This window comes from Bactrocera neohumeralis, chromosome 3, assembly GCF_024586455.1.
Source record: "Bactrocera neohumeralis isolate Rockhampton chromosome 3, APGP_CSIRO_Bneo_wtdbg2-racon-allhic-juicebox.fasta_v2, whole genome shotgun sequence".
NCBI lineage: Eukaryota > Metazoa > Arthropoda > Insecta > Diptera > Tephritidae > Bactrocera > Bactrocera neohumeralis.
This window is the reverse complement of record NC_065920.1, coordinates 48,312,000-48,336,418: the sequence shown is the minus strand read 5'-3', so window position 1 is coordinate 48,336,418 and position 24,419 is coordinate 48,312,000. Positions and strand designations below refer to the sequence as shown.

The 24,419-nt window shown below is 39.6% G+C and overlaps 1 protein-coding gene across 7 annotated transcripts in view; it reads right to left on the bottom strand.

The window, feature by feature from the left end:
• LOC126752523 (uncharacterized) overlaps positions 1 to 24,419 on the bottom strand; it is a 227,239-nt gene that overhangs the window by 4,506 nt on the left and 198,314 nt on the right. For 5 of the 7 annotated variants that reach the window (XM_050463392.1, XM_050463390.1, XM_050463394.1 and 2 more), the window contains 6 exons: positions 14,565 to 15,091; positions 3,780 to 4,519; positions 1,049 to 1,513; positions 889 to 989; positions 639 to 825; positions 25 to 570 (listed from right to left, as the gene is read on the bottom strand). In XM_050463392.1, coding sequence (XP_050319349.1) covers positions 25 to 570; positions 639 to 825; positions 889 to 989; positions 1,049 to 1,513; positions 3,780 to 4,519; positions 14,565 to 14,890 — 2,365 coding nt within the window. In that variant the 5' untranslated portion in view covers positions 14,891 to 15,091. Of the gene's footprint in view, positions 1 to 24; positions 571 to 638; positions 826 to 888; positions 990 to 1,048; positions 1,514 to 3,779; positions 4,520 to 4,654; positions 4,813 to 7,549; positions 7,867 to 14,564; positions 15,092 to 24,419 lie in introns of those variants that run through there. The other 2 variants (XM_050463397.1, XM_050463395.1) reach the window with 2 other exon arrangements.

Below are 24,419 nucleotides of genomic sequence, written 5' to 3'. Positions count from 1 at the left end.
AACACAGTTAGATAAAATACGCACAAGCACAATTGGTGTAGTTTGATGTGGATGAGAATGCGGTGCAGCCTGCATGACAGGGACTGAAGTATGTCAAACCATTATTGCCGCACACCGGCTCCACATCTGTGGTCAGGCATTCACAGCCGAAATTACAGGCAGCCGTTAGATTGACTTGGAATGGTTCGATGACGCCATGCTTGGCGCTGCGATAGTATGGTATTGTGGTGCCAGCCATTTTCAGATTATCGCAACCGAGGAAAAACAGCATCGCATAGAGCGCAAGGCATATTGCGTTCGAGATGATAACAAACTGTACGGCGCCTTTTGGTTTCAGCTGAAAACGTTTCAATATGCAGCCGCCGATGAAGATACCAATACAAGCGCCCGGCACAGCTATCGAACCAGTAAAGACGCTCGCTTGACTTTTGCCCACACTGAATTGAGTCTCCAAATATTTTGGTAGGAACACCACAAAGCCAGACACTATCCACAGTTCCATACAGGCGCCCAAACAAGTGACAATATACACGGGGTTTGTCACGAGACGTAACATCGATTGTGGTATATCTGCAAAGAGTTGAAGATTGAACATACATAAATCGCACGTGAATTATTGAAATCTAGTTCGTACGCACCTTTAATGTCCTTGCCATAACCGGTGTCCACGCGCGGTTCATCGTCTTCTTTCGCACTTACCGCCACTATTTCCTTTTTCACTTTACCGGCTGGATCGGTGCCGCGTGGAAGACTATTGGAATTGTTAGGCACAGCTGGTTGTATAACGGAGCTCTTCCGTATCTTTTTCTTCTCGGTGGTGAGTACCTGCGGTGATAAAAGTAATATTAAGTAAATTCGGGCTACTTACTATTGAGAGTGTACGGTTACCTTTGGAAAGGAGAAGAACGGCACAGCCACGATAAGCAGCAAAACGCCGCAAAGCAGGAAACCACCCCACCACATGCCAACCCAGCGACGATCACCCGGATCTGGAAATGAAGTCAAATTACATTAGCAAATTCACTTAAAATTCTGGCATCTCACATACTTATCGATATAATTGTGGACGAAAGTGAGTCCATGTGAAAGGACAACAGGTAGGCGCCGAGCAGAAATCCCAGCACCGGTCCAAATGCCGCCATACTATACATACAACCTATGTACATTGACGAGCTCTCCGTCTTGACATGATCATCCACATAGGTGGTGCCGAGCGTGAAGAGCGGACTACCACCGCAACCGAGCAGTAACTGTGCAATCACAAAAAGTAAAACCGGTCCGAATGTTGACAATTTGCCTTCGAGGCAATTATCTTCGCGTAAGGTATGCGGCGCCAATGGTGGATTGGAGAGACCACTCGATAGTCTGCCTAAGTCCATATCTTGATCACGTACCAGTGCACTACGACATATGTTATCACTTGAATCATTCATAATGGTGACGCCGGGATTCGGTTCGCCGGTAAAGTGTGGCACCATGAAAACCAGTGAGCCAATGCCCATAATGGCGGCGCCTGAAAAGTAATAATTGTAAATTAATATAGTATATTATTGTAAATGTAGGAAGCATAATCGTTTCTTTCGAGATTAAGAATTGTGTTTTAAAAGAAACCTAAAGACCAAATATTAAAGCTTAAAAATTATCTGCCTGACAGGCTCGGTTGCCCGAAAGCATAGCACACTTAAATTACAATCGTTGGGCATGCTTTCGTTCGGCCATATTTTACAAAGAAGCTGATGCATGCTCCTTATCAGTTCTTCGCCGCCGTGTTTGAATAGCTTGGCCGGCAGTCCATCGGTCCCCACCGCTTTGTTGTTCTTCAGACGGGTAATTGCTATTCGAACTTCTTCATGGTCGGGCAATGGAACATCTGCTCCATCGTCATCGATTAAGGAATCGGGTTCGCCTTCTCCTGGTGTTGTACGTTCTCTGCCATTCACCGGGCTGGAGAAGTGTTCCTTCCATAACTTAAGTATGCTCTGGGCATCGGTGACTAGATCACCTTTGGGGGTTCTACAAGAGTATGCTCCGGTCTTGAAACCTTCTGTAAGCCGCCGCCGCATTTTTTCGTAGAATTTTCAAACATTACCCCTGTCGGCCATTTCGGCCTCTTTCTTTTCCGCAAATGCGTCTCTCGGTATCTATCCCATCCCGCACGTGTTGTGGTCGATCGTTACGTTGCGCGGTAGGCAGTCTGTTTTCTCTCCGCTGCGACACGGCACTCCATTACTTTCCTCAAATTACTTTTTAGGAACTTTATTTGTGTGCTTGGGATCTTCGCCCTGCTGGAACGTCCAAACAAGCGACATTTCTTCACTGGTATACGGCAGCATGGTTTTCTGGAGTAATTCGACATTCGAAGCACCAGTCATGTTTTCCTTAATTTAATAAATAGGTCCTACACCTTGCCAAGAGAAGCATGCCCAAACCATGATACTTGAACCTTCATGTTTTATCCTTTTTGTTGTATATTTCGGCTGGTATTCGGTATTGGGTGGACGTCTTACATATTGACGCGATCCCTTTCCGCCATATTTAACAATTTTCAATTTGTGCTACCATAAAAAGTTTCGCCATTTTGCCGAAGACCAATTTAAATGTTCTTTTGCGAATCGAAGTCTTTTTTCAACATGCTTTTTAGATAATAAGGACACTTTTCTTGGACTGTGCGCACTCAAGTCGTGCTCCTGAAAACGTCGACGTACAGTTTCAGTACTTGCAGCTACATTCAAGGCATCTTTTATCTCTGTAGCAGCCGCAAATGGAAACTGCTTTGAGTATCTGACAATGGAATTGACTTTTCTCACTGACATTGCTGGCTTCCTTCCAAGTTTTTTATTACTTAGTTGGTACCTGATAGCGTTACGTACCATTGTGGGTGAGCAATCAATAATATAGCGAACTTCGACATAAGTTTTGACCTCAGAAATCTATTTTGACACGCCGAAAATGCTTTGCAAATAAAGGTTCTTGCAATTGTAACAAAAACAACAAGCGAAGCAAAACTAGTCGTTGCATGTTTTTATGTCAACATCTGAAGCTAACGGATTTTAAAGTGATTCCCACAAAAAAGATAATAGAAAGTATGATATTATATACATATGTGACCTGGTCTACGAAAAGGGGGCTTAGGTGTCAAAAAAAAAGGAGAACAATTAATGAGATAACGAGAAACTGACGATTATTTTTAACACCTTTTCCCAGAAAACTAGTTTTCGCACGTTAGCCTCCTTTTCGGAGACCAGGTCACATATATTAAAAGAATACCTAGCACTACTATGAATTTGACCGCGACTGTTTGTAGCCTGAACTTATGTTGAGCACTCATTAAGTCAACTAGGATTTGCAGTCCCTATTTATTAGGAATGCCCAAATTATTGATTCCAATTTTATGTATCGTCCTTATGGACCCCAAGTACTAGTATGGTAGTAGGGCGCGATTGAGACACCCAGGGTTTGCAGTTCCTATTCATTAAAAATTATCAACGAATTGATACTCGAAATTTCACCCGAAAAGCTCTTGATGTAACGAACCTATCATATTTAGGCTTAGAGAAGCAATGTTCTTTTCCAGGTCTAACCAATTAGGCAAGTCCGCCTCCCATCATAGTCAGAACTTTAGGTCTGCCAACAAAGTGAACCCAAAGATTGTTTACTCGGCAGTATTTCTAAACACTTTTTGGCAAGTTGTAAATGAATTCCCCGGATCTTCCAATTGTTACGTAATTCAATACTTAATAAAAAATAATACTAACCTATAATAAAAAAATAATACTAACCTATACCAATCCAAACGGGTATGTGACGTCGGCTACCCAAATAGCTCACAAATATGACCGTTATCACATTGCCAATCTCATAACTGGACGCTATCAGACCCGAATAACTCGAAGGTATTTCGAAGCGTTTCTCAATCGTCGTTATAACGGAATTTATATAACCGGAACTCAGTGCCTGCTGCAATGTGACTAGAATCGACAGTAGCAGCACGAATACTTTGATGCGTGCAAATTTCTGTATACGACCGGGCCGATAATTGAGAATACCACAATCACGTGACTGCAATTCGTCATCATCATCATACTCCGATTCGTAGAGCATAGCAGCCGGCGTCGTCGTCGCATTATTATTAGTAACGGCGCCACCAACATTGCCTGCTCCCACAGCAATACTCGCCGATGGCTGACGGCTGTGACTTTTCGCCAGAATCTCATTGCAACAACCGCTGCACACCGCTGGTTGTTGGCAATTGTTATGGCCATGATGTGGGTGATGCAGATGATTGTGCTGATGATGCGTTGCTGGGTGATGATAATGCTGGTTGTGGCAGTTGCAGGTGGCACGTGACGCTACGTTGGCGCACATATTATTAATGTTAGGCGCCGTAGCGGCGCTGCAACTGACCAGTTCGCCCAAATTGACCTGAGAGTCTTGTGTGGCAGCGTCAACGCTGCTATCATCACCGCTCGTATTCGTCTCCGAGTAGAGGCCCGTCATCTGGTACATGGACTCCTGGCGTCTGGAAGAAAAGAATGAAACATTTAGATATAAATTTTGTATGGAAACAAATATGTGTGGGGAGTGGGTGGATGGTGGCTGGGAGTATGTGGGTGCTTCTGCAAATTGTTATTTCATCGGAAAGTAATCATTATACCGTTGCATGCGATAATCCATTTTCGTGTTAATGTGCGGCTGTTATTAGTAATTCCAATGGTGTTATGCGCATTTAGCCGGGCATAAAAAACATTTGAATTTTATGCAAATTCACGTATTGATTATTTTCTAAAACACTTTAATGATTTTGATATTTCAAGATGACATGTACCAGTTTACAATTGAGTGATGGGGCAGGTGTACAGGGTTCACAAAAATAGTATAAGTGAAAAGTATAAGGTGCATATAATTTAATGAAAAATAAAATATATGAATAACGGTTGCTTAAGTGCAATTGTACTGTGGAAAAAGTATTGTCATGTTCCCACGGCCTAAACATGCCTCGAGCTAGCCAGCCTGCCCGCTTGTTTATTTATTTATGTAAGTACTTTTTTAAAACCCCCATTTACTTCGCGCCGACTGCTTTTGTTTCTTACAAAAACATATGTGTTCGCTTGTCAGCTTGTGGCCGTATTGGAAAACGATTACTGGCAGGCCTTTACCGAAGGATATTGACAAAAAAAAAACTCTCTCCAAAAACAATTGTAAATAGAAAAGGCACGATACTTGAAAAAGAGGCAAGGCAAAGGCCGTTGAAGGACAGAAGAACGTATGTAGATTTATGAGTGCATTCGCTCGAAACTATATTTTCGCACAGTAACTCCAAAAATTAATCGATTAATTTAAATTTTTTGACAACAAGTATTTTGAAAGTCGATAGACGATTTAGATTCATTAGTTTGGGATTGGAGTCATGACGATTTAGATTCATCAGTTTGGGGTTGGTGTCAAGAGAAGTTTTCTATTTTCAGGGCTGCACCAATGTGCGACCAAATGTAGAATGTAGAACTATCTAAACACAGTAGATCCAACCAAGAATAGAAACAAGCTAAATCTAACGTATGTAGGTAGGTAGTTAGAGTGAATGTCTGACGACGCATCTGGGCCTTTAAGATGACTTTTTGAAACCACCGAACTAAAATGTATAGTGACTTTGTGTTCTCTCTGAACCACCTCGTGTTTCTGAGTAAGTTCATCAATACAAAACATCGACAAGAAACCGTCGTACGTAACTGCAAGTATTTTCCTATACAAGATATTTTACAGTCTTTTCTTTTAATTCCTGACAGATTCTGCAGTAGTCAGTGTGTAGTGTTCCCAGTCTATTGGCATTTCTGCCAATTGGTCAGTGACCTGTTAGCACTCCAGCTAGAGTTCTTATGTCATTTCTTTTGAATTTTAGTAGTCGGCATATGCGGCCCATATTCCATTCACGCCACGTGTGCCTGCTTGCAGAGCAAGTTAGGGTCTGTCTCCACCGAGACTCAGCTATATACAACATATAGCATGTTTGTCGATTAAATATTTACAAGCAACCAGAAATAACTAACTCTTTTCTGGAGTCTTACATATGTGTGGTGCCTGCTCCGGCTAGTTCATCTGCTTCACAGTTACCAGGAATATCACTATGTCCTGAACTCACTGCAGGTTTATCGTGAAAAAGAATGTTAGATCCATCAAGAGTTCAAGGCATTCTTTCATTACCTTCGAGGAAAACCTAAGAGACTTTGGTAAATCCAAGACCAAGATCTTTATATAGAAATATATTCCGTGTTCTGAGCGCACTACTTGTAAGTGATCTGGTAGATGTTAGTCGATTTTGGATATTACTTTAATTGAAATTGAAGCTCCCAAACCATTAAAGTCGAATTATGGTTGTGTTTAAAGAGTCAGAGACTTCAGTTCTAATGTTCGACATGTCTGTTAAATTAAGAAAAAAGCATATTCAAATATCCTATATCATCTTCAGCTTTTCTTCTCTTTTATAGAAAACTTTACCAATCGAACGCTCATATAAATATATGCAAATACAGTTTGTGAGGACTTCTTGAAAGGAAACTTTAGATGGCGATTAATATGCAGTATTCATCGAGCTTCTCCAAAGCCAAGTTTTTGTGTAAATTATTCTGTCGACAACTCTTCTCGGAATGACGTCCGCCGAGGTGTAGAAGTTTATAATTTTCGGAAAGAAACGTCGGCCCGGCCGTCGGTCTGTATCATATATCCGCGAACTAGTCCCTCAGTTTCTTTAAAGAGCTTGTTTAGATCGGACAACTATAACATATTAGATACCATACAACTGGCCGATAAAACTCAAGCCCTTATATGGAAAGCGTCTGAATTTTGGCAAGGTATCTTCACAAAATTTGGCATGGATTATTATCCACGACTTGTCTACAAGCTCCGAAGAAATTGTTCACATCGGACAACTATAAAATACAGCTGCCATACAATTGACCGATCAAACTGAAGTTCTCGTATGGAAAGCTCTATTGAAAACATAGCTAAAATATCCGAAGAAATTTTTCAGATCGGACAACCATAGGATATGTGTAGTTGCGATAGAAACTGGTCGATCAAAATCAGAATGAAGGTCTTTTTATACCCTTTTATTTCATTAAAAGTTCCGTGCAACCGATATTAACGTTTTTTTTTTCTTGTTTTATATTTCATTATGAGGTAACATTCTCTTCCCACTTATATTATTTTTAAATGTAAATATTTGTGGTCACTGTAGGCGATACACATACATATACATATGCTTATAATGTGGCTGCCTGTGTGTGCGGTAACTCCCCGTGAGGTCAAACGTCATGTCAACCGAAGGCCAAAGTGTCAAGTTCATTTCTTAACGGTTTCAACAGTATGGCACTGGCATGACAACGGCATCCGTGATTCCATAACCATTAAAGGATACGTTTTGAAAGCCAAAACACCGAATGCATGTGGTCCATATGTACATATATACTAAAAGTATGTATATATTTATAATTATTTGTCTGATTTATGATATGCATTCCGACTCACTCTTTCACTCACTGACTAAATGACTTACTTGCACGATGCTCTAACATTTCAGCGTTTAAGCCATTGGCGTCCGCAGCCTTCGCAAAGTCACACTAGCACTTGGTCATTATTTGCAACTTAAGCGCTCTTATTCGAAATAATAAACGAACATATTCATGAACTCGCGCAAAAACAACACAGAGGCACCATGAAGATATTACAAGAATATAAAGTTCAAACAGAAATCATTAACCGCATATTTCAATTTTCATAAAGGCAAAAAAATAAACAATTACTATGTTTGTTCTTTTGTGTCCTATTCAACCGGAGCCAACTTGGTAGCACGTGGAACTCTTGCAACTCGCACGGCCGATACTCATTTGCTAACTAAATCAATGAAGCGCCTCGAGTTGGCTCGCTAACTGGTTGAGTATAGTTGGTTGGTTGGTTGGTGTTGCTACGTCGTCTACGACGCCTGTTCGCCTGTCTGTTAGTCGGCTGAAGACTCGTCTGCCTTGCTTGGTAGCCCATTCACTAGCCTCCAAAGCACCTGCCTTGCAGTTGAAGCACGTGTGGCATGTTTATTCTACCTTCTCATCTTTTATTCACCATTTTCTTTGTTTCATTCAACCATGCAGGGTATTCATGTAATTGGAGTTCGAATGTAGTGGTCCAATGAGCTTAATGTCGCACAGTGATTCATTGTTGTATAAAAATTAAGTTGACAAACTATAATCTTAGAAGAAAACATATCAACTACCAGAAGAAAGATCATACTTTAAAGTACCTCATAATTGGAATATCTTTCTGCAGATTTCGTTCAGCAAATAGGGTTAGGATTCAGCTCAAACATGATATTTGTTAAGGTCATCTGAACAATTGAAATGTTGGTCTTTTGTGAGGGCAAAAAAACCCAAGATATGAAGTTTTACGAAGAAGGACTTTAAACCGTTGAGTCAACTGACCGACGGTAGGACATCAATATTTTTCAATCTGAATCTTCTTCTTCAATATTAGCATAGGCAGCTTGCGCGGTTCTAGCCGAGCTTACAACAGCGCGCCAATCGTTTTTCTGTTTCGCAGTTTTGCGCCAATTTGAAATTCCAAGTGTAGCCAACTGATGTTTCCAACAGAGTGGAGGTTTTCCTCTTCTTCTGCTTCCCTAGGCGGGAATGGCGTCGAATACTCTCAGAGCCGGAGTGTTTTCATCCATTCGGACGATGTGACCTAGCCAGCGTAGCCGCTGTCTCTTAAGTCGCTGAACTATGTCAATGTCGTCGTATATCTCATACAGCTAATCGTTCCTTCGACTACGATGTTCATCGTGGCCAATGCGCAAAAGACCATACATCTACCGCAGAACCTTTCTCTCGAAAATTCGTAACGCCGACTCATCAGATATTGTCATCGTTCATACCTTTGTACCATAGAGCAGGACGGAGATGATGAGTGGACTTGTAGAATTTAGTCTTTGTTCGTCGAGAGAGGACTTTACTTCTCAATTGCTTACTCAGTCCTGGATTTCGAAACTGACGTTGTTTTTGTCTAAAACCTTGTTTGGTAATGAACGGCTCGGTGAGTCCTTCCCGATCCTGATGGAGGTTTTGGTATTGCTCAACGTCAGTTTACACAGCTGTATTAGTTTTGCGGGAATACCAAATTCAGTTATAGCGGCATAAAGGCACCTGTCAAAAGCAGCTTTGAAATCGACGAAGAGATGGTGTTTGTCGATCCTTTTTTCATAAGTATTTTCTAAGATTTGGCACTTGATATCTGGTCAATTATTGATTTTCCAGGCTTAAAGCCACACTTATAAAGTATAATCAGTTTTTTGACGGTGGGCTTTAATCTTTCACACAATATGCTCCATAGCACCTTATATGCGATGTTGAGGACTTCTATCTCACGGTAGTTGACGCATATTGTGGGGTCTCCCTTTTGTGGATTGGAACAACCTGAATCCACCGAAAGCTGAATGAAACGCCAAGAAGAAACTGATGATTTTGACTCAAATCAAACGGGTCATATATTCCTACAAGAACTGAGCCTGAACTAACTTCTGCGTGAGAAAACTATAATTTTAATATAAGTTATTCACATAAAACAGTCCACTGTCTACTGTGGTCTATCGTGACGAGCGGTGTTCGTCATAAAACGGCAAACACGGTTCCTTTGGTGCTGTAAAGATGTAGGTAATAACACTAAAAAGCAAACTATATACGAACATGCATAAATATGTAGGTATGTATGGAGGCATGTGATTGCTTTTGGAATGGTAATCGATGACTCTTACAAACATAACTTAGTTGAAGTAAAAGCGAAAAGGCATTGAAATAATACGGAAATCGCGCTGCGCTTTACAACTCCTCTATATAGTGTGTATTTATACATACATACATACATATTTATGTACGACTATGTTTATATCGGGTGATTTTTTAAGAGCTTGATAACTTTTTTAAAAAAAAACGCATAAAATTTGCAAAATCTCATCGGTTCTTTATTTGAAACGTTAGATTGGTTCATGACATTTACTTTTTGAAGATAATTTCATTTAAATGTTGACCGCGGCTGCGTCTTAGGTGGTCCATTCGGAAAGTCCAATTTTGGGCAACTTTTTCGAGCATTTCGGCCGGAATAGCCCGAATTTCTTCGGAAATGTTGTCTTCCAAAGCTGGAATAGTTGCTGGCTTATTTCTGTAGACTTTAGACTTGACGTAGCCCCACAAAAAATAGTCTAAAGGCGTTAAATCGCATGATCTTGGTGGCCAACTGCCCATGCATCCCGAAAAATGCACTGTTTGGTGTGGTTTGTACGCTGGTGGAATCATTGGACCGTATTTTTTCAAAGATGCTGTTGGACGCAACATTACGGTGAATGGCGATCGCTATCGTTCGATGCTAACAAACTTTTTGTTGCCAAAAATGGAAGAACTGAACTTGGTTGACATGTGGTTTCAACAAGATGGCGCTACATGCCACACAGCTCGCGATTCTATGGCCATGTTGCGGGAAAACTTCGGAGAACAATTCATCTCAAGAAATGGACCCGTAAGTTGGCCACCAAGATCATGCGATTTAACGCCTTTAGACTATTTTTTGTGGGGCTACGTCAAGTCTAAAGTCTACAGAAATAAGCCAGCAACTATTCCAGCTTTGGAAGACAACATTTCCGAAGAAATTCGGGCTATTCCGGCCGAAATGTCGAAAAAGTTGCCCAAAATTGGACTTTCCGAATGGACCACCTAAGACGCAGCCGCGGTCAACATTTAAATGAAATTATCTTCAAAAAGTAAATGTAATGAACCAATCTAACGTTTCAAATAAAGAACCGATGAGATTTTGCAAATTTTATGCGTTTTTTTTTAAAAAAAAGTTATCAAGCTCTTAAAAAATCACCCGATAGCTGGATATAGGCTTTTAAATCTGCCGCATTCTAGTGCTGGCAAGTTCTTAAATCGATGTGCTTTTATTACATATCAAAACACTACATACTATATGCATACAAGCATATATGCACAAAAATATATACATATAAATAACAGTGTATACACATACATACTATATTTATAAAATACTTTCACTCTCGTCTTGTCCATATCGTTACTTAAATGTTATTAAAGTGAAGTAAAGTAATTTAATCGATTTTTTTTCTTTACATCTATTTTGGTGTTGTTGTTGTATTTGAATCAGCTGTATGTACACTCTTTATTTGTAGTTAAATCAATGATTGGTACTTTGAATTGATTAATGAGATGATTGATGAAAGGCAATTTTATTTTTCGAGATTAAAACTTCTGTTTCAAAGCTCGAAGAAACAAGATCTAGACGGAATCTTTTAATAAAGTTCCACACTTTATCATCGAAGAGCTGCAACTGGAGGCAAGAAAACTTAAATTTAGATGGAAACCTCCAACAAATTCACTTAGCCATTATACCATTGATACAGAGAACCGCCGCGTAGTAGGCCTGCAGAGTGGCCTGCAAAGATTTTGTTATGTGATTTAGCACCACTGGACTAGTGGGGTTATACGAAGTGACTTGTCTACGTAGATAAGAATCCTGAGACAACCTACGTCTTGGAAGAGAATATTCGGCGCGATATTGCTGGCATACAACCCCAATTGCGATCGGAGATCACTTGTCCGAAATTATTTTTAAATCATAATTTCAAACTCTATCTGTAGAAAAAATTCTTGGGATAAATTTTCAATTTATCGGAGATATTTTTAACTTTTAACTTTTTAACTGTTAACTGAAGTCTTGACATTTATATTCGATAGAGGTTCGTAAGAGGTAAGCAGAATAACAGTCAGGCAAAGAAGTTCCGACTATTTTAAAAACAAACTCTGTATTTCTTTAGCAAAATTAGGTTAATGGATTCATTTATTTACAGCACGAATATATAAGCTAATTTAAAAGGCTTTATGTCGGAAAGTGGTATAAATTCAAAGGAGTTTGATAATTTATATCCGTAAGGCGTTCTTCGATTGTCATGGACAAAGACAAAGGGTATCCAAGGCATAAGTGGCATAAGAGCGATAACTGGTAAAAGGTTAGAGGCGCATGCTTCCAATGGATCCCACCACATTTATAACGGGTTATTCAAGTAGAGGTTATTTTTTCAATAGCTTTTTCTTGACAGATTACGCGTGATTCCTGTCAAGCTGTAATATTATTATTGTTCAGTATAGTTTGGCATTTCATCATGGAAAGCCTGAACAACGTTTACGAATCGTTCAACTTTATTATGAAAATTCACGTTCTGTAAAAATTTGGTTTTGCGCGTTTCGCTCAGTTTATGGTCAACATACTGGTCTTACTAAGCGTACTATTCGCATACTATTCGTATTCGCAACCCCATCACCCATCTTGAGACCCAGCATTCCCTATTGGATAATATTCGAACGAACAGACCACGTCCAGCAGCAGTGAAGAAAATATAGCAGCCGTAGCTGATAGTGTACACGAAGACCGTGGAGCGTCGATTCGGCACCGTTCGCAGCAACTCGGATATATGGAACGACTCGCGTATTTTACGTCGAGATCTTAAATTGAAAGCGTATAAAATACAGCTTGTGAATGAACTGAAGTCGCTTGAACTTCCACAGCGACATCGCTTCGCTCTAATGGGTTCTTGAAAAGTTTCAAGAAGATCCGACGTTTTCGTGCCGAATGCGTGCGATGAGGTCCATTTCTGAAGAGCTTCAAGACCGTTAGACTTTTTCCTGTGTGCTTCGATTCAGACCTTGGAACAAAATAGCACGCGTGTCATTACCAGCTCGAGCGAGCCATTGAAAATTGGACTCAACGGATGGCCCATCTGAGACGTAGCCGCGGCCAACATTTGAAATAGATAATCTTCAAAAAAAGAATATTCTTTCGAATGATTCTTTAAAAAAGTAGGTAACCTATACCTCTCCGAGCCGTTCGATACCAAACGAGGTTTCAGACAAGGCGATTCCCTATCGTGTGACTTTTTCAACATGCTTCTGGAGAAAATAGTTCGAGCTGCAGAACTTAGTAGAGAAGGTACCATCTTTTATAAAAGTGTACAGCTGCTGGCGTATGCTGATGATATTGATATCATCGGCCTTAACACCCGCGCCGTTAGTTCTGCTTTCTCCAGACTAGACAAGGAAGCAAAACAAATGGGTCTGGCAGTGAACGAGGGCAAGACGAAATATCTCCTGTCATCAAACAAACAGTCGTCGCACTCGCGACTTGGCACTTACGTCACTGTTGACAGTCATAACTTTGAAGTTGTAGATAATTTCGTCTATTTAGGAACCAGTATTAACAATGTCAGCCTGGAAATCCAACGCAGGATAACTCTTGCCAACAGGTGCTACTTCGGACTAAGTAGGCAATTGAAAAGTAAAGTCCTCTCTCGACGAACAAAAGCCAAACTCTATAAGTCGCTCATAATTCCCGTCCTGCTATATGGTGCAGAGGCTTGGACGATGTCAACAACTGATGAGTCGACGTTGCGAGTTTTCGAGAGAAAAGTTCTGCGAAAGATTTATGGTCCTTTGCGCGTTGGCCACGGCGAGTATCGCATTCGATGGAACGATGAGCTGTACGAGATATATGACGACATTGACATAGTTCAGCGAATTAAAAGACAGCGGCTACGCTGGCTAGGTCATGTTGTCCGAATGGACGAAAACACTCCAGCTCTGAAAGTATTCGACGCTGTACCCGCCGGGGGAAGCAGAGGAAGAGGAAGACATCCACTCCGTTGGAAGGACCAAATGGAGAAGGACCTGGCTACGCTTGGAATATCCAATTGGCGCCACGTAGCGAAAAGGAGAAACGACTGGCGCGCTGTTGTTAACTCGGCTATAATCGCGTAAGCGGTGTCTACGCCAATTAAGAAGAAGAAGGTAACCTATAGGACAGTTCTGCAAAATGGCGTGCTCTTAACTTTTTATCGGCCGATCTGGCCGGTTCTGAAAATTTAGCAATATAATATCAAAATGCACCTATGCATTATATTTCATACGAATATTTTTTTAAAATCCGGAAACCAGTTTTAGACTCATAGTTTTTAGACAAAGTTGTTAAGAATGATCCGTAAAATATTTCCAAAATTTCTATTCGTTTTTTGCGTTTTTTTCCCCTGGAAATCAACCTGCCATGTGCTTTTGAAGGTTAGATCTAATTACATAACATAATCATACAATTTCTGTGGCAAACTCGCCTAGAAATGATACCAATTTTTTAGTCCGCCTCGTATATTGCTTTTGCATAACATCAAATTATAATTTATGTTAATGAAATTAAAAACAAAACTAGTGAGTTTCCACTTCACTTTCCTGACCTTACACACCTTTACTAACAACGCAAGGGAAAAACAAATAAATTATTTTGATATTTGACATTTTATCACGCCACTTTACATGACATTTCAATACTTCACAGCCACGCTTGGCCATCATTAGGTAAATGGTTAATTATTATTTTGCGTGAAATTTCAGTTGACAAGCCTTAATTCGCCACGCATCTCTTGAACGCCCCACACATACGCCATAATTCGCCAAATTTAGCCGAAATTCACTCACCTGTGACCGCGACGATGCGTTGTTGAGCTCGCAGTGCTGTGATTACGACACACACCCTCGCCAACGCCGACGCCAACATGCGTGCAGTTGCCCTCAGCACCGGTGTTTGCTGTCGTACCACCGTAGCGGCTGGCGCAATGCTCCACTTCATCGTAGCCGGCGCTGGCGTTACAAGCTGAAGTGTTCGCCGACGACGGCATATTGGCATTTGGCGTGTTTGTTGGATTTGTTGTGTTTGTGTATTGTTGATGTGACAGTTGTTGCTGCTGCTGCTGCTGTTCCACCAACCTTTCCTCGGTTTGCGTTGCTGGTCGATTGGCTGTCATACTCGTAGTTGTTGTCGCCTTTGTTGAAATGTTGCATTCATCGAAAAACGTAGAAGTCGAGTGGCGAAAAAAATTAAAATGCGAAATGCGAAGCAGCAGGTTTTGTTGACTACTTTTATTTACATTCTTGCCGTCTACAGTCCAATTGCTATACTCTGCTCACAATTGCGTTATTCTGCGTCTGTAATGAATAGTTGGGAGCTGGAAAAAAAAACAGAAAAATTTAGTGCAAATTGTAGGAAATGTTACAAATTACGATTAATCTGTGTCGTTTTTATTGAGTGCACTTTAAGTTGTTTCAAGATTTACATTCATATCTGCTGTTTTTTTTTTTCTTCACACTTATCCTATTGTGTTGAGTTTTGTAGGAGTTTATTGCAATGATTTACATAATATTTATCTTTTACAATTGCGTGTATGTACAGGGTGCAACTGCTAATGTGGAGTTAGGGAAATTTTATTGATGTCTCTTTCACGCTATTAGTGCCGACATCCGGGGCTTAATGTTAACTTACAGCTGTTCATTAGGAAAAATTCTCAATACTTTTCAAAAATGCATTTCGATAGCATACAAGGATATAAAAACGTCTTTATCATGATTTTAATCGATCAGTTCACATGGCAGCTATATGCCATAGTGATTGGATCTAAAAAATGTATTCAGAGATTGGTGCACTGCTTTAGATAAGGATATGTGCCAAATCGCGTAAAGATATCTTGTTAAATATATGTAAAAGTTTCCATACAAGAACTTAATTTTGATCTCTCAGTTTGTATGATAGCTAACGGGTGATCCAAGTAGAGGCACTTTTTCAATAGTACTTTTTTGACAAATCAAGCGTGATTCCTGTCAAGCTTTCATGTTATTATTGTTCAGTATAGTTTGGCATTTCATCATGGAAAGCCTGAACAACGTTTACAAATCGTCCAACTTTATTATGAAAATTTCTCGTTTTATAAAGAATATATTTCGCGCGCTTCGATCAACTTATAGTCAACATAATCGGCCAACTGAGCGCACTATTCGCAACACCATCACTCATCTTGAGATTCAGCATTTATTATTGGATAATATTCGAATAGACCATGTCCAGCACATAGTGGAGAAAATACAGCGGCCGCAGCTGAAATTGTAGACGAAGACCGGAGGGAATCGATTCGGCGCTTTTCGCAACAACTCGGACTGACGTATGGAACGACTTGGTGCATTTTACGTCGATATCTTAAATTAAAAGCGTACAAAATAGGTCCTTTTCTGGCATTTGGGACGAATAGCAACATTAATAGATTCAAGATCTGCCATTTCATCCAAAAAAAAAAAAGCGGTTTGGTGTGGTATGTGGGCCAGTGAAATCATCGGGCAATATTTCATCAAAAATGATGCCGGTGAGAACGTAACCGTTAATACGTCATGATAACTGACTATGCCGCTTCGATTCAGGACTTGAAGCTAAATATCACATGTGTCATTCGCCAGTTACCAGTCGAAATGCTCGATGAAGTCATTGAAAATTGGACTCAAGAGATGGACCATCTGAGTCGTAACCGCGACCAAATACCAAAAAAATAAATACCAAAGAATGTTCTTTCGAATAATAATAAACATTTCCTATTAAATTTGATGTTTCTGTGTTTTTTTTTTAAAGTAGGGAATCTCGAAATGTATCACTCTTTACATGCTAAAGTGGTCCGGTATCGGCTGTTCTAATAAATGATTAACTTTTTGGGTAGAAGGGACGTACGCATGTTTGAACCGACTCAGCTCATCCCGGCAAGCCTATTTTAAATTGAGAGTGATTTCTTTTCATTGCTTTTTTTGAGTTGTTTTGACGGAAGTCTAATAAAAGCGCGAATTAAGAAATATGAGGTAAAACCTTCGAAAAACTATGGGATGTCAAGAGTCTTAAAGTTGTGAGTTTTATCAAATAGTGTTCTAGATCTGAACTGAATTTATCTACAGTCACCCAATAAAGTCTACATACCCCCCGAAAAGATCAGTTCTGTGTCACCTATGCACAATGGAAACACCAAATGCATATCAAACGAACTCTTATTAAGAGCAAAAAGATATTTTGACTATATTCCTTTTTGTAGAGATTATTCTAAGAGTAAAATATAAAGTTCTTGACTAAGACGACGTTATCGAAAATTTGGTGGAAACTGCGCACGAACATCATAACATTTAGGAAATAATAGAGGCTCTCAAGAGTATTAATATTATTTTAATTTTTTTTTATTTAAAAACTGAAGACAAAAATCAGTTATAATAGTTTATAGAAAATATTACTAAGGGGTTGCTAGGCCAATACATATACAAATAAAGTGTGAGGCAATGCTTTCGGCTAGCCGACTCATAATTTTAGGGCAATGAAGCCAAACGGCTAAATCTATAGTATATATTCACCCACGGAACAAAGAGTGTAATAGGAACAGGAGAGCGTTTCTTCTATAGTAATCCACACTCAGAAGGTAGTTTTAAGCTAAATGACTACAATTCAGTATGCCAGGCCGAAATTGTGCGCATAACAGAAAGTGCCACTTAGACTTTTAATCTAACCAACATTCCAAAACCCTTCTTGTCAATAGCCAAGCGACAGTTAATGCTATCCGTAGCGTCAGAACTAAGTCTCACAAAATTCTCCTGAGCTGCCTCAGACCATTAAGATCCTTCAAGGGTTGTTTGAAGCAAAGGATTCTAGAGAAATACTTCAAGTCTTGGATTAGAAGCAAGACTGGCATTCCACAATGTTACTTTGGGGTAGTACTGATAGTGGTCAGACCAAAATGCTCCTACTTCTAGGCAAAAGGGAACTTACTAATATTGAAGTGTCTTCTCACGGCACCAACTCTAAGATTCCACCTTCAAAAATTGGTAAAGTGGATTCGATGGAATATAGAGTATGCTAATAGGACGGGATATATTCCACAGCCAATGTTTTAAGAAACAATAGACAGGCTGGGGTGGAAAAAATCGGAGTTGCTGGACAACGCTCAATTTGGTTACCACTCAGGAGCACAAAGGGCCTAATTATGACCTATGTGCGGTTGTCTGCCAACTTCCATCTAACGCCTCCCTTTTCAAATAACCAACCGAGTGGATATTAAAATTTTTTTTTAGCCGAAAAACTAATTTCTCCACCAGGAAAGAATTGTAGCATAATAGCGCATGTGTTAGAAGACATGTTGGCACCGTATTGCTGCTCGTTTGTTTGAACATAGGTATATTCCCCAACACATGGCGAATCGAACACAGCTTAAGTTATATGATGATCACAAAAGAGATATTTAAAGAGAAAAGTGACAAAAAATATAATATTTTTAGAGGATAATTAAGGGATACTGAGTTCTGGCTCCTGTGCAAGAATGTTAAAAGTGGAGATTTGGAATGTTTTTACAGAAAAAAATATTGATACAGTCGTGGACGGGAGAAGTCGATGACTTTGTTTACGATTATTATGACGTTCGTTTCGTAACGTTTCAAGTTGCAGTCCTCTCTGTGTCAGTATTATTCCAGTGTTATGACGTTGTCTTATTATTGATTCCATCCTACATCCTCTTTGGTACAGAGGGCTACTTATATGTACACAATATGGCAACTTCAGTTGCATTGTAATTTTACATATCTAGCAACATGGTCATACATTTCCTCTTACTAACTTTTATTTAAACTATAACAGAATGATAGCACCCTGTAACACCACATATTGTAATCCGAACTCATTGTATGCACGTAAATATTTTGTGTTGTTTGAATTACTGTTTGCTTGTTGACTTACTTGCAAATTTTGTTGTCTTATCTCACACGTAGACACGTAGACTACATTTTCATTCATAAGCAAATACGCAAAATCCAGCGATTGTACAAAACAAGAATGCTGTCTGACTTTGCTATCAACTCGAATATAGAGGCATATTTATGTACATATGTATATACATTCCTATCTTTAGTTGTAACTTGGACCCACTTAGAAGTGGAAAAACACTGCGTAGCGGCAATAAATACAAATGAGAAGGAAAACTGAGCATATGAGTATGTACTTCTACCTAAACGATTATGTAAAGCTTTAAACTAATTAAGAATACTGCGAGGTGCTAAGGACAACATGCCAAAAGCAAGTAGTAGAGTCGTTTTCCTTTACCTTTATAATAACCGTTATAATGCGTGTTAATATTTGCATTATAACGGTTATTATAAAGGTTATACATTAATGTCTCAGAAATATCATTCGCCTGTATCACTGACACAAAGACCTGCGGGCAGAGCTCAATAAGCGGGTGATGCATAAAATATACCACGTACACAGGCTGATCAAAACTGACTAATAGAGTGGATGTCACAATATATAGCTCGGAGCTGGATCTTAGGCGACCCTTCACGCTTCCGAAAATCTACAGCATCTTCCAGGCGAATGTCTTTGCGATCAAAAAAACGGCTGAGATAGCTAACAACGGAGGAAACAACATAAGGAAGATCTATGGTAACAACTCTCTCATTGCATTACGTAGATAATTTTCTTAGAAGCAGGGAGGCAGTAGACATACTGCGCTCCAGGCCACAAAGGAATTCTGGGAAACGAAATACTAGATGAGATTGCCAAAGTGCCAATCGTCTGGCTATGGAACTAGTACAGGGAATACGTAAATCACTAAAAACTTTATTCAATAAAATTCGAAAGAGCTGACAGACAGCTGATAGTACTAGGAGAAAGATTGGGTTGGCCATTACAGTGGGTTGTTTGTCTTCTACATTTCAATGAACTTCCATTTCGTGCTCTTTTCGAACACATATATGGTGTCTCAAAGAGTCCAAATACATTCTATGGCGACATAGGTAAACTGCTCCCTGATTGTGAGAAGTTGCCTGTTGTCAAATTTGAAAGTTTTCCATCCTGCCAATTACCTTCTGAGGTTATTAATCCGACCCAACTTAGCACAGACCAAGCTTATCTCTATAAAATATCGGAAGCTGTTATTGGGAGGAACCCGAAGAGCAGCCACCTCCACGCGGTGGGTTCTGGGTGACCAATACAGGTTAGCTGAGAGCTGCAACAATTTTCACCTTGCGCTGTGGCGCGCCGCCTTTTCGCTCGTATCTCGGGAATGGTTTGTCCTACGGCCATGATCACATATACCATTTCGGTAGCAAATGACGTGACAAATAACTTTTGTTCTATGCATTTGCCATGCCATAGTATTTCAGGCACTAGGTAGACAATTTCACGATTTTAGGCGAATTTACGAAATTTCAAGGCCGGAGTTGGGGTTGAAGATGCAAACCGATCTCAAAACAAAGAGTTGCATTGGAATCAGGAAGTACTAAGGCAACTTTTCCGCACTATTAGAAATTCCGCATCGAAAAAAGTCCGGAATCGACCCACCCTAATAAGTAGTGACGATACATACAGAGCGTACAGGGAAGTCGACATAAGAGAGGCGCTTGAACACCCGCTATGCTTCTAAGTCATCTTAGATAAGTATATAGAGACTTCTCAGTTCAAGGGACTAGATGAAGTATCAAAATTAGATATCAAGTTGCTCTTCGCTGAAAGCGTTGACGCTGTTTGTGACGAATACTTCTGGTCAAGTTAAACTCTGTAATTTCTAAGGACCACTAGGTCTACGTATGACGAATACTTTAGTTCAAGTTAAACTTTGGAATAACTTAAGACCACTAGATGTATAGTCCATCTCTCCATCTGCTTATACGCGAACTAGTCCCTCAGTTTTTAAGATATCGTTCAGGAATTTTGCCCTCGTTTTCTCCCCAAGAAAATACTCAGTTATCAGAATTGCCACAATAGCATATAGCTGCCGAATGCAGTTTCCAATTTCGGAGAATTTGTAAATATTTCGAAGATGAAACCTGTTCTAAAGGTCTATTTTGGATCAAAACATTAAGTGGGACCTTTGTAACTCCTTTCCATGGGGTTGGACAGTTTCAAGCAATTTTTCACCTCACTTTTGCGAAGTAAAAACAAAAATCTGCAAACTATTTTCGAACTCCCCTTCAAACTTAATATCTGACATACCAATAAAGCAATAAAAATATATGTACATAGTACATACATACATACATGTTGGCTTGGAGACACTTTCCGCTTATTATGGCCGAGACGTTACATTTAATGCAATTTTAATATTTTATTATATTGCTGTATGGTAAATGTATTACGTTTTTATGCTTCTTACATAAATACTGCACACATCTCCATATGTACATGCATACACTCCCATATATAAATACATATATGTATGTATGTACTTATGTGAATAGTGTTTGCATGACAGTATGGCAACATTATTGTGAAGTAGAGCGTCAATTTTGGATCATTTTACCAGCCATCTTACTGTACCGGTAGGTAAAAATGATTAGGCACTTATTTGTAATTTAAGCTATACCGTTACAGAGCGAAATTGCGTTGAGCTGAGGAGAGCTGATTAAAAATACTTATTACGTACTGCCGGTAACGGTAGGAGGCAGTGAAATAGAAAATGAAGTGAAGGCCTATTATGATACAGCTACAACAACAAAACCTATACATATGATGCTATTAATACATATTCACCTAAATGATGCACGCGTATATGAGTACAGAGAACACTTGGGAGACATGACAGATTGTATAAAAATAACACCAGTTGACATGTGTTGCCAACTGGTACCTGGAGTTGCAGTTCAGCGCAGACTCCAAAAGACCGTTAATTTCGGTTGAACCGATGCTAAACTTTCACAAATATAAAAGATTCCTTACAAGAGCTCGATTTTGATCATTCAGTTTGTATGACGGTTATAAACTATGGTGGCTACACCTGAGCAATTTTTTCGCAGATTGCACCATTATCTTAGATAATAACCAATGTCAAATTTGGTGAAAATAACTCGTCAAATGAAAAAGTTTTCCATATGAGCACTTGATTCGAATCGTTCAGTTTGTATGGCAGCTATATGCTATAGTGACTCGATCTGAATAATTTCTTCGGAGATTGTACCATCGTCTCAGACAATAATCCTTATCAAATTTAGTGAACATATCTTGTCAAATGAAAATGTCTTCCATAAGAGCATTCCATTGCCGTCCTTCAGTTTGTATGAGAAATGATCCAACTCATGCCTTATTAATAATGTAAATCTTAGATCGTCCATTAAGACTGTTAATTGATGAAGCCCATCATGAAACTAACTATAACAAGTAAGGAAGGGCTAAGTTCGGGTGTCACCGAACATTTTATACTCTCGCATAATAAAGTGATAATCGAGATTTCATTATCCGTCATTTACATATTTTTCAAATACCGTATTTGTGTAAAGTTTTACTCCGCTATCATCATTGGTTCCTAATGTATGTACATACATATATGTATATTATACAGAGAAGGCATCAGATGGAATTCAAATTAGCGTTATATTGGAAGAAGGCATGGTTGTGAACCGATTTCACCCATATTTCGTACATGTCATCAGGGTGTTAAGAAAATATTATATATCGAATTTCATTGAAATCGGTTGAGTAGTTCCTGAGATATGGTTTTTGGTCCATAAGTGGGAGAGGCCACGCCCATTTTCAATTTTTAAAAAAGCCTGGGTGAAGCTTCCTTCTGCCATTTCTTCCGTAAAATTTAGTGTTTCTGACGTTTTTTGTTAGTCGGTTAACGCATTTTAGTGATTTTCACCATAACCTTTGTATGGAGGTGGGCGTGGTTATTATCGGATTTCCTCCATTTTTGAACTGTATATGGAAGTGTCTGAAGGAAACGACTCTGAAGGAAACGACATATAGTAGTTTCCGAGATATGTACAAAAACTTAGTAGGGGCAACGCCCACTTTTCAAAAATTACGTCCAAATATATCCAAATATGCCCCTCCCATTTTAATATCTTTATTTATGGCTTAGTTATGACACTTTATAGGTTTTCGGTTTTCGCCATTTTGTGGGCGTGGCAGTGGGCCGATTTTGCCCATCTTCGAACTTCCTTCTTATGGAGCCAAGAAATACGTGTACCAAGTTTCATCATGATATCTCAATTTTTACCAAGTTACAGCTTGCACGGACGGACAGACAGACATCCGGATTTCAACTCTACTCGTCACCCTGATCACTTTGGTATATATAACGCTATATCTGACTCTTTTAGTTTTAGGACTTACAAACAACCGTTATGTGAACAAAACTATAATACTCTCCTTAGCAACTTTGTTGCGAGAGTATAATACGAGTAAAACGAAAACTACCTTTGTAATGCGATTTATTTCTTGTCTAAGAAAGGTCTCAGTCTCGGCAATAACTTTGACGCGACCCTTTAGTGAGGTCTCAGAACAGCAAAATGTCGCTGTAAGCCGGGTCCGAAAAGTTTGTTGGTGCAGAAGCTATGCGAAGTCATTTTCTTATCATTTCACAGGACTTTGTGCCGCTTATGAGCTCACGCTGAACCCTCTTTGCACAGAGCTTTACAGAGCATACCCAAAATATTTATGAACAATATGTTTAACACGTAGCTTTGATATTTGTAGTGAATCTGGTGTCTTCATTATTTTATTTTACGATCATCCAAATAATTCAGTAGATTTGTTGATGCTTTCGTATATAATTTTTTAAACGTCATCTGAACGTTTAGTGAATCTTTTTCAAAAGATAGACCCAATTTCAGCGTCTTTGTAGAATATTGTCGAACGAGAGCATGCCTGACGGTTGGAATTCTAGTGTGCTCTGCTCAATCCACAAAACGGGAGACCCCACAATCTGCGCCAACTATTATCTCCTCAATATCGCATATACGGTTTTATCTAGCGTATTGTGTGAAAGATTAAAGCCCACCGCAATCAAACTTATTGCACCTTATCTGTATGGCTTTAGTCCTAGAAAATCAACAACTGACCGGATATTCACCATGCGCCAAATCTCCCGTGAAAACAGGATTCACACACCACCTCTTCGTCGTTTCAAAGCTACTTTTGACCGCTCGAAAAGGAGCTGCCTTTATGCCGCGATGTCTGAATTTGGTATACCTGCTAAACTAATACGGCTGTGTAAACTGACATTGAGCAATTCCAAAAACTCCGTTAGGATTGGGAAGGGCCTCTCCGAGCCGTTTGATACCAAACGAGGTTTAAGACAAGGCGACTCCCTATCGTGCGTCTTCTTCAATCTGCTGCTGGAGAAAATAATTCGAACTGCAGAACTTAATCGCGCAGATACAAACTTCTATACGACTACTGCCGTACGCTGATGATATTGATATCATTGGCTTCAACATCCGCGCCGTTAGTTCTACTTTCTCCAGACTGGATAAGGAAGCAAAGCAAACGAGTTTGGTAGTGAACGGAGGTAAGACGAAATATCTCTTGTCATCAAACAAACAGTCGTCGCACTCGCGTCGCACTAAACACATACATACTATTATACATTATAAAATGTAATGGTTGTCAAAAAAGTCTTGCGGTATTTTCGCTAGTTGGCGCTGAAAGCGCGTAGTTCTAGTTCTAGTTCTAGTCGCATCGGGTCATGCTATACCCTTTTGGAAAGCTCATTT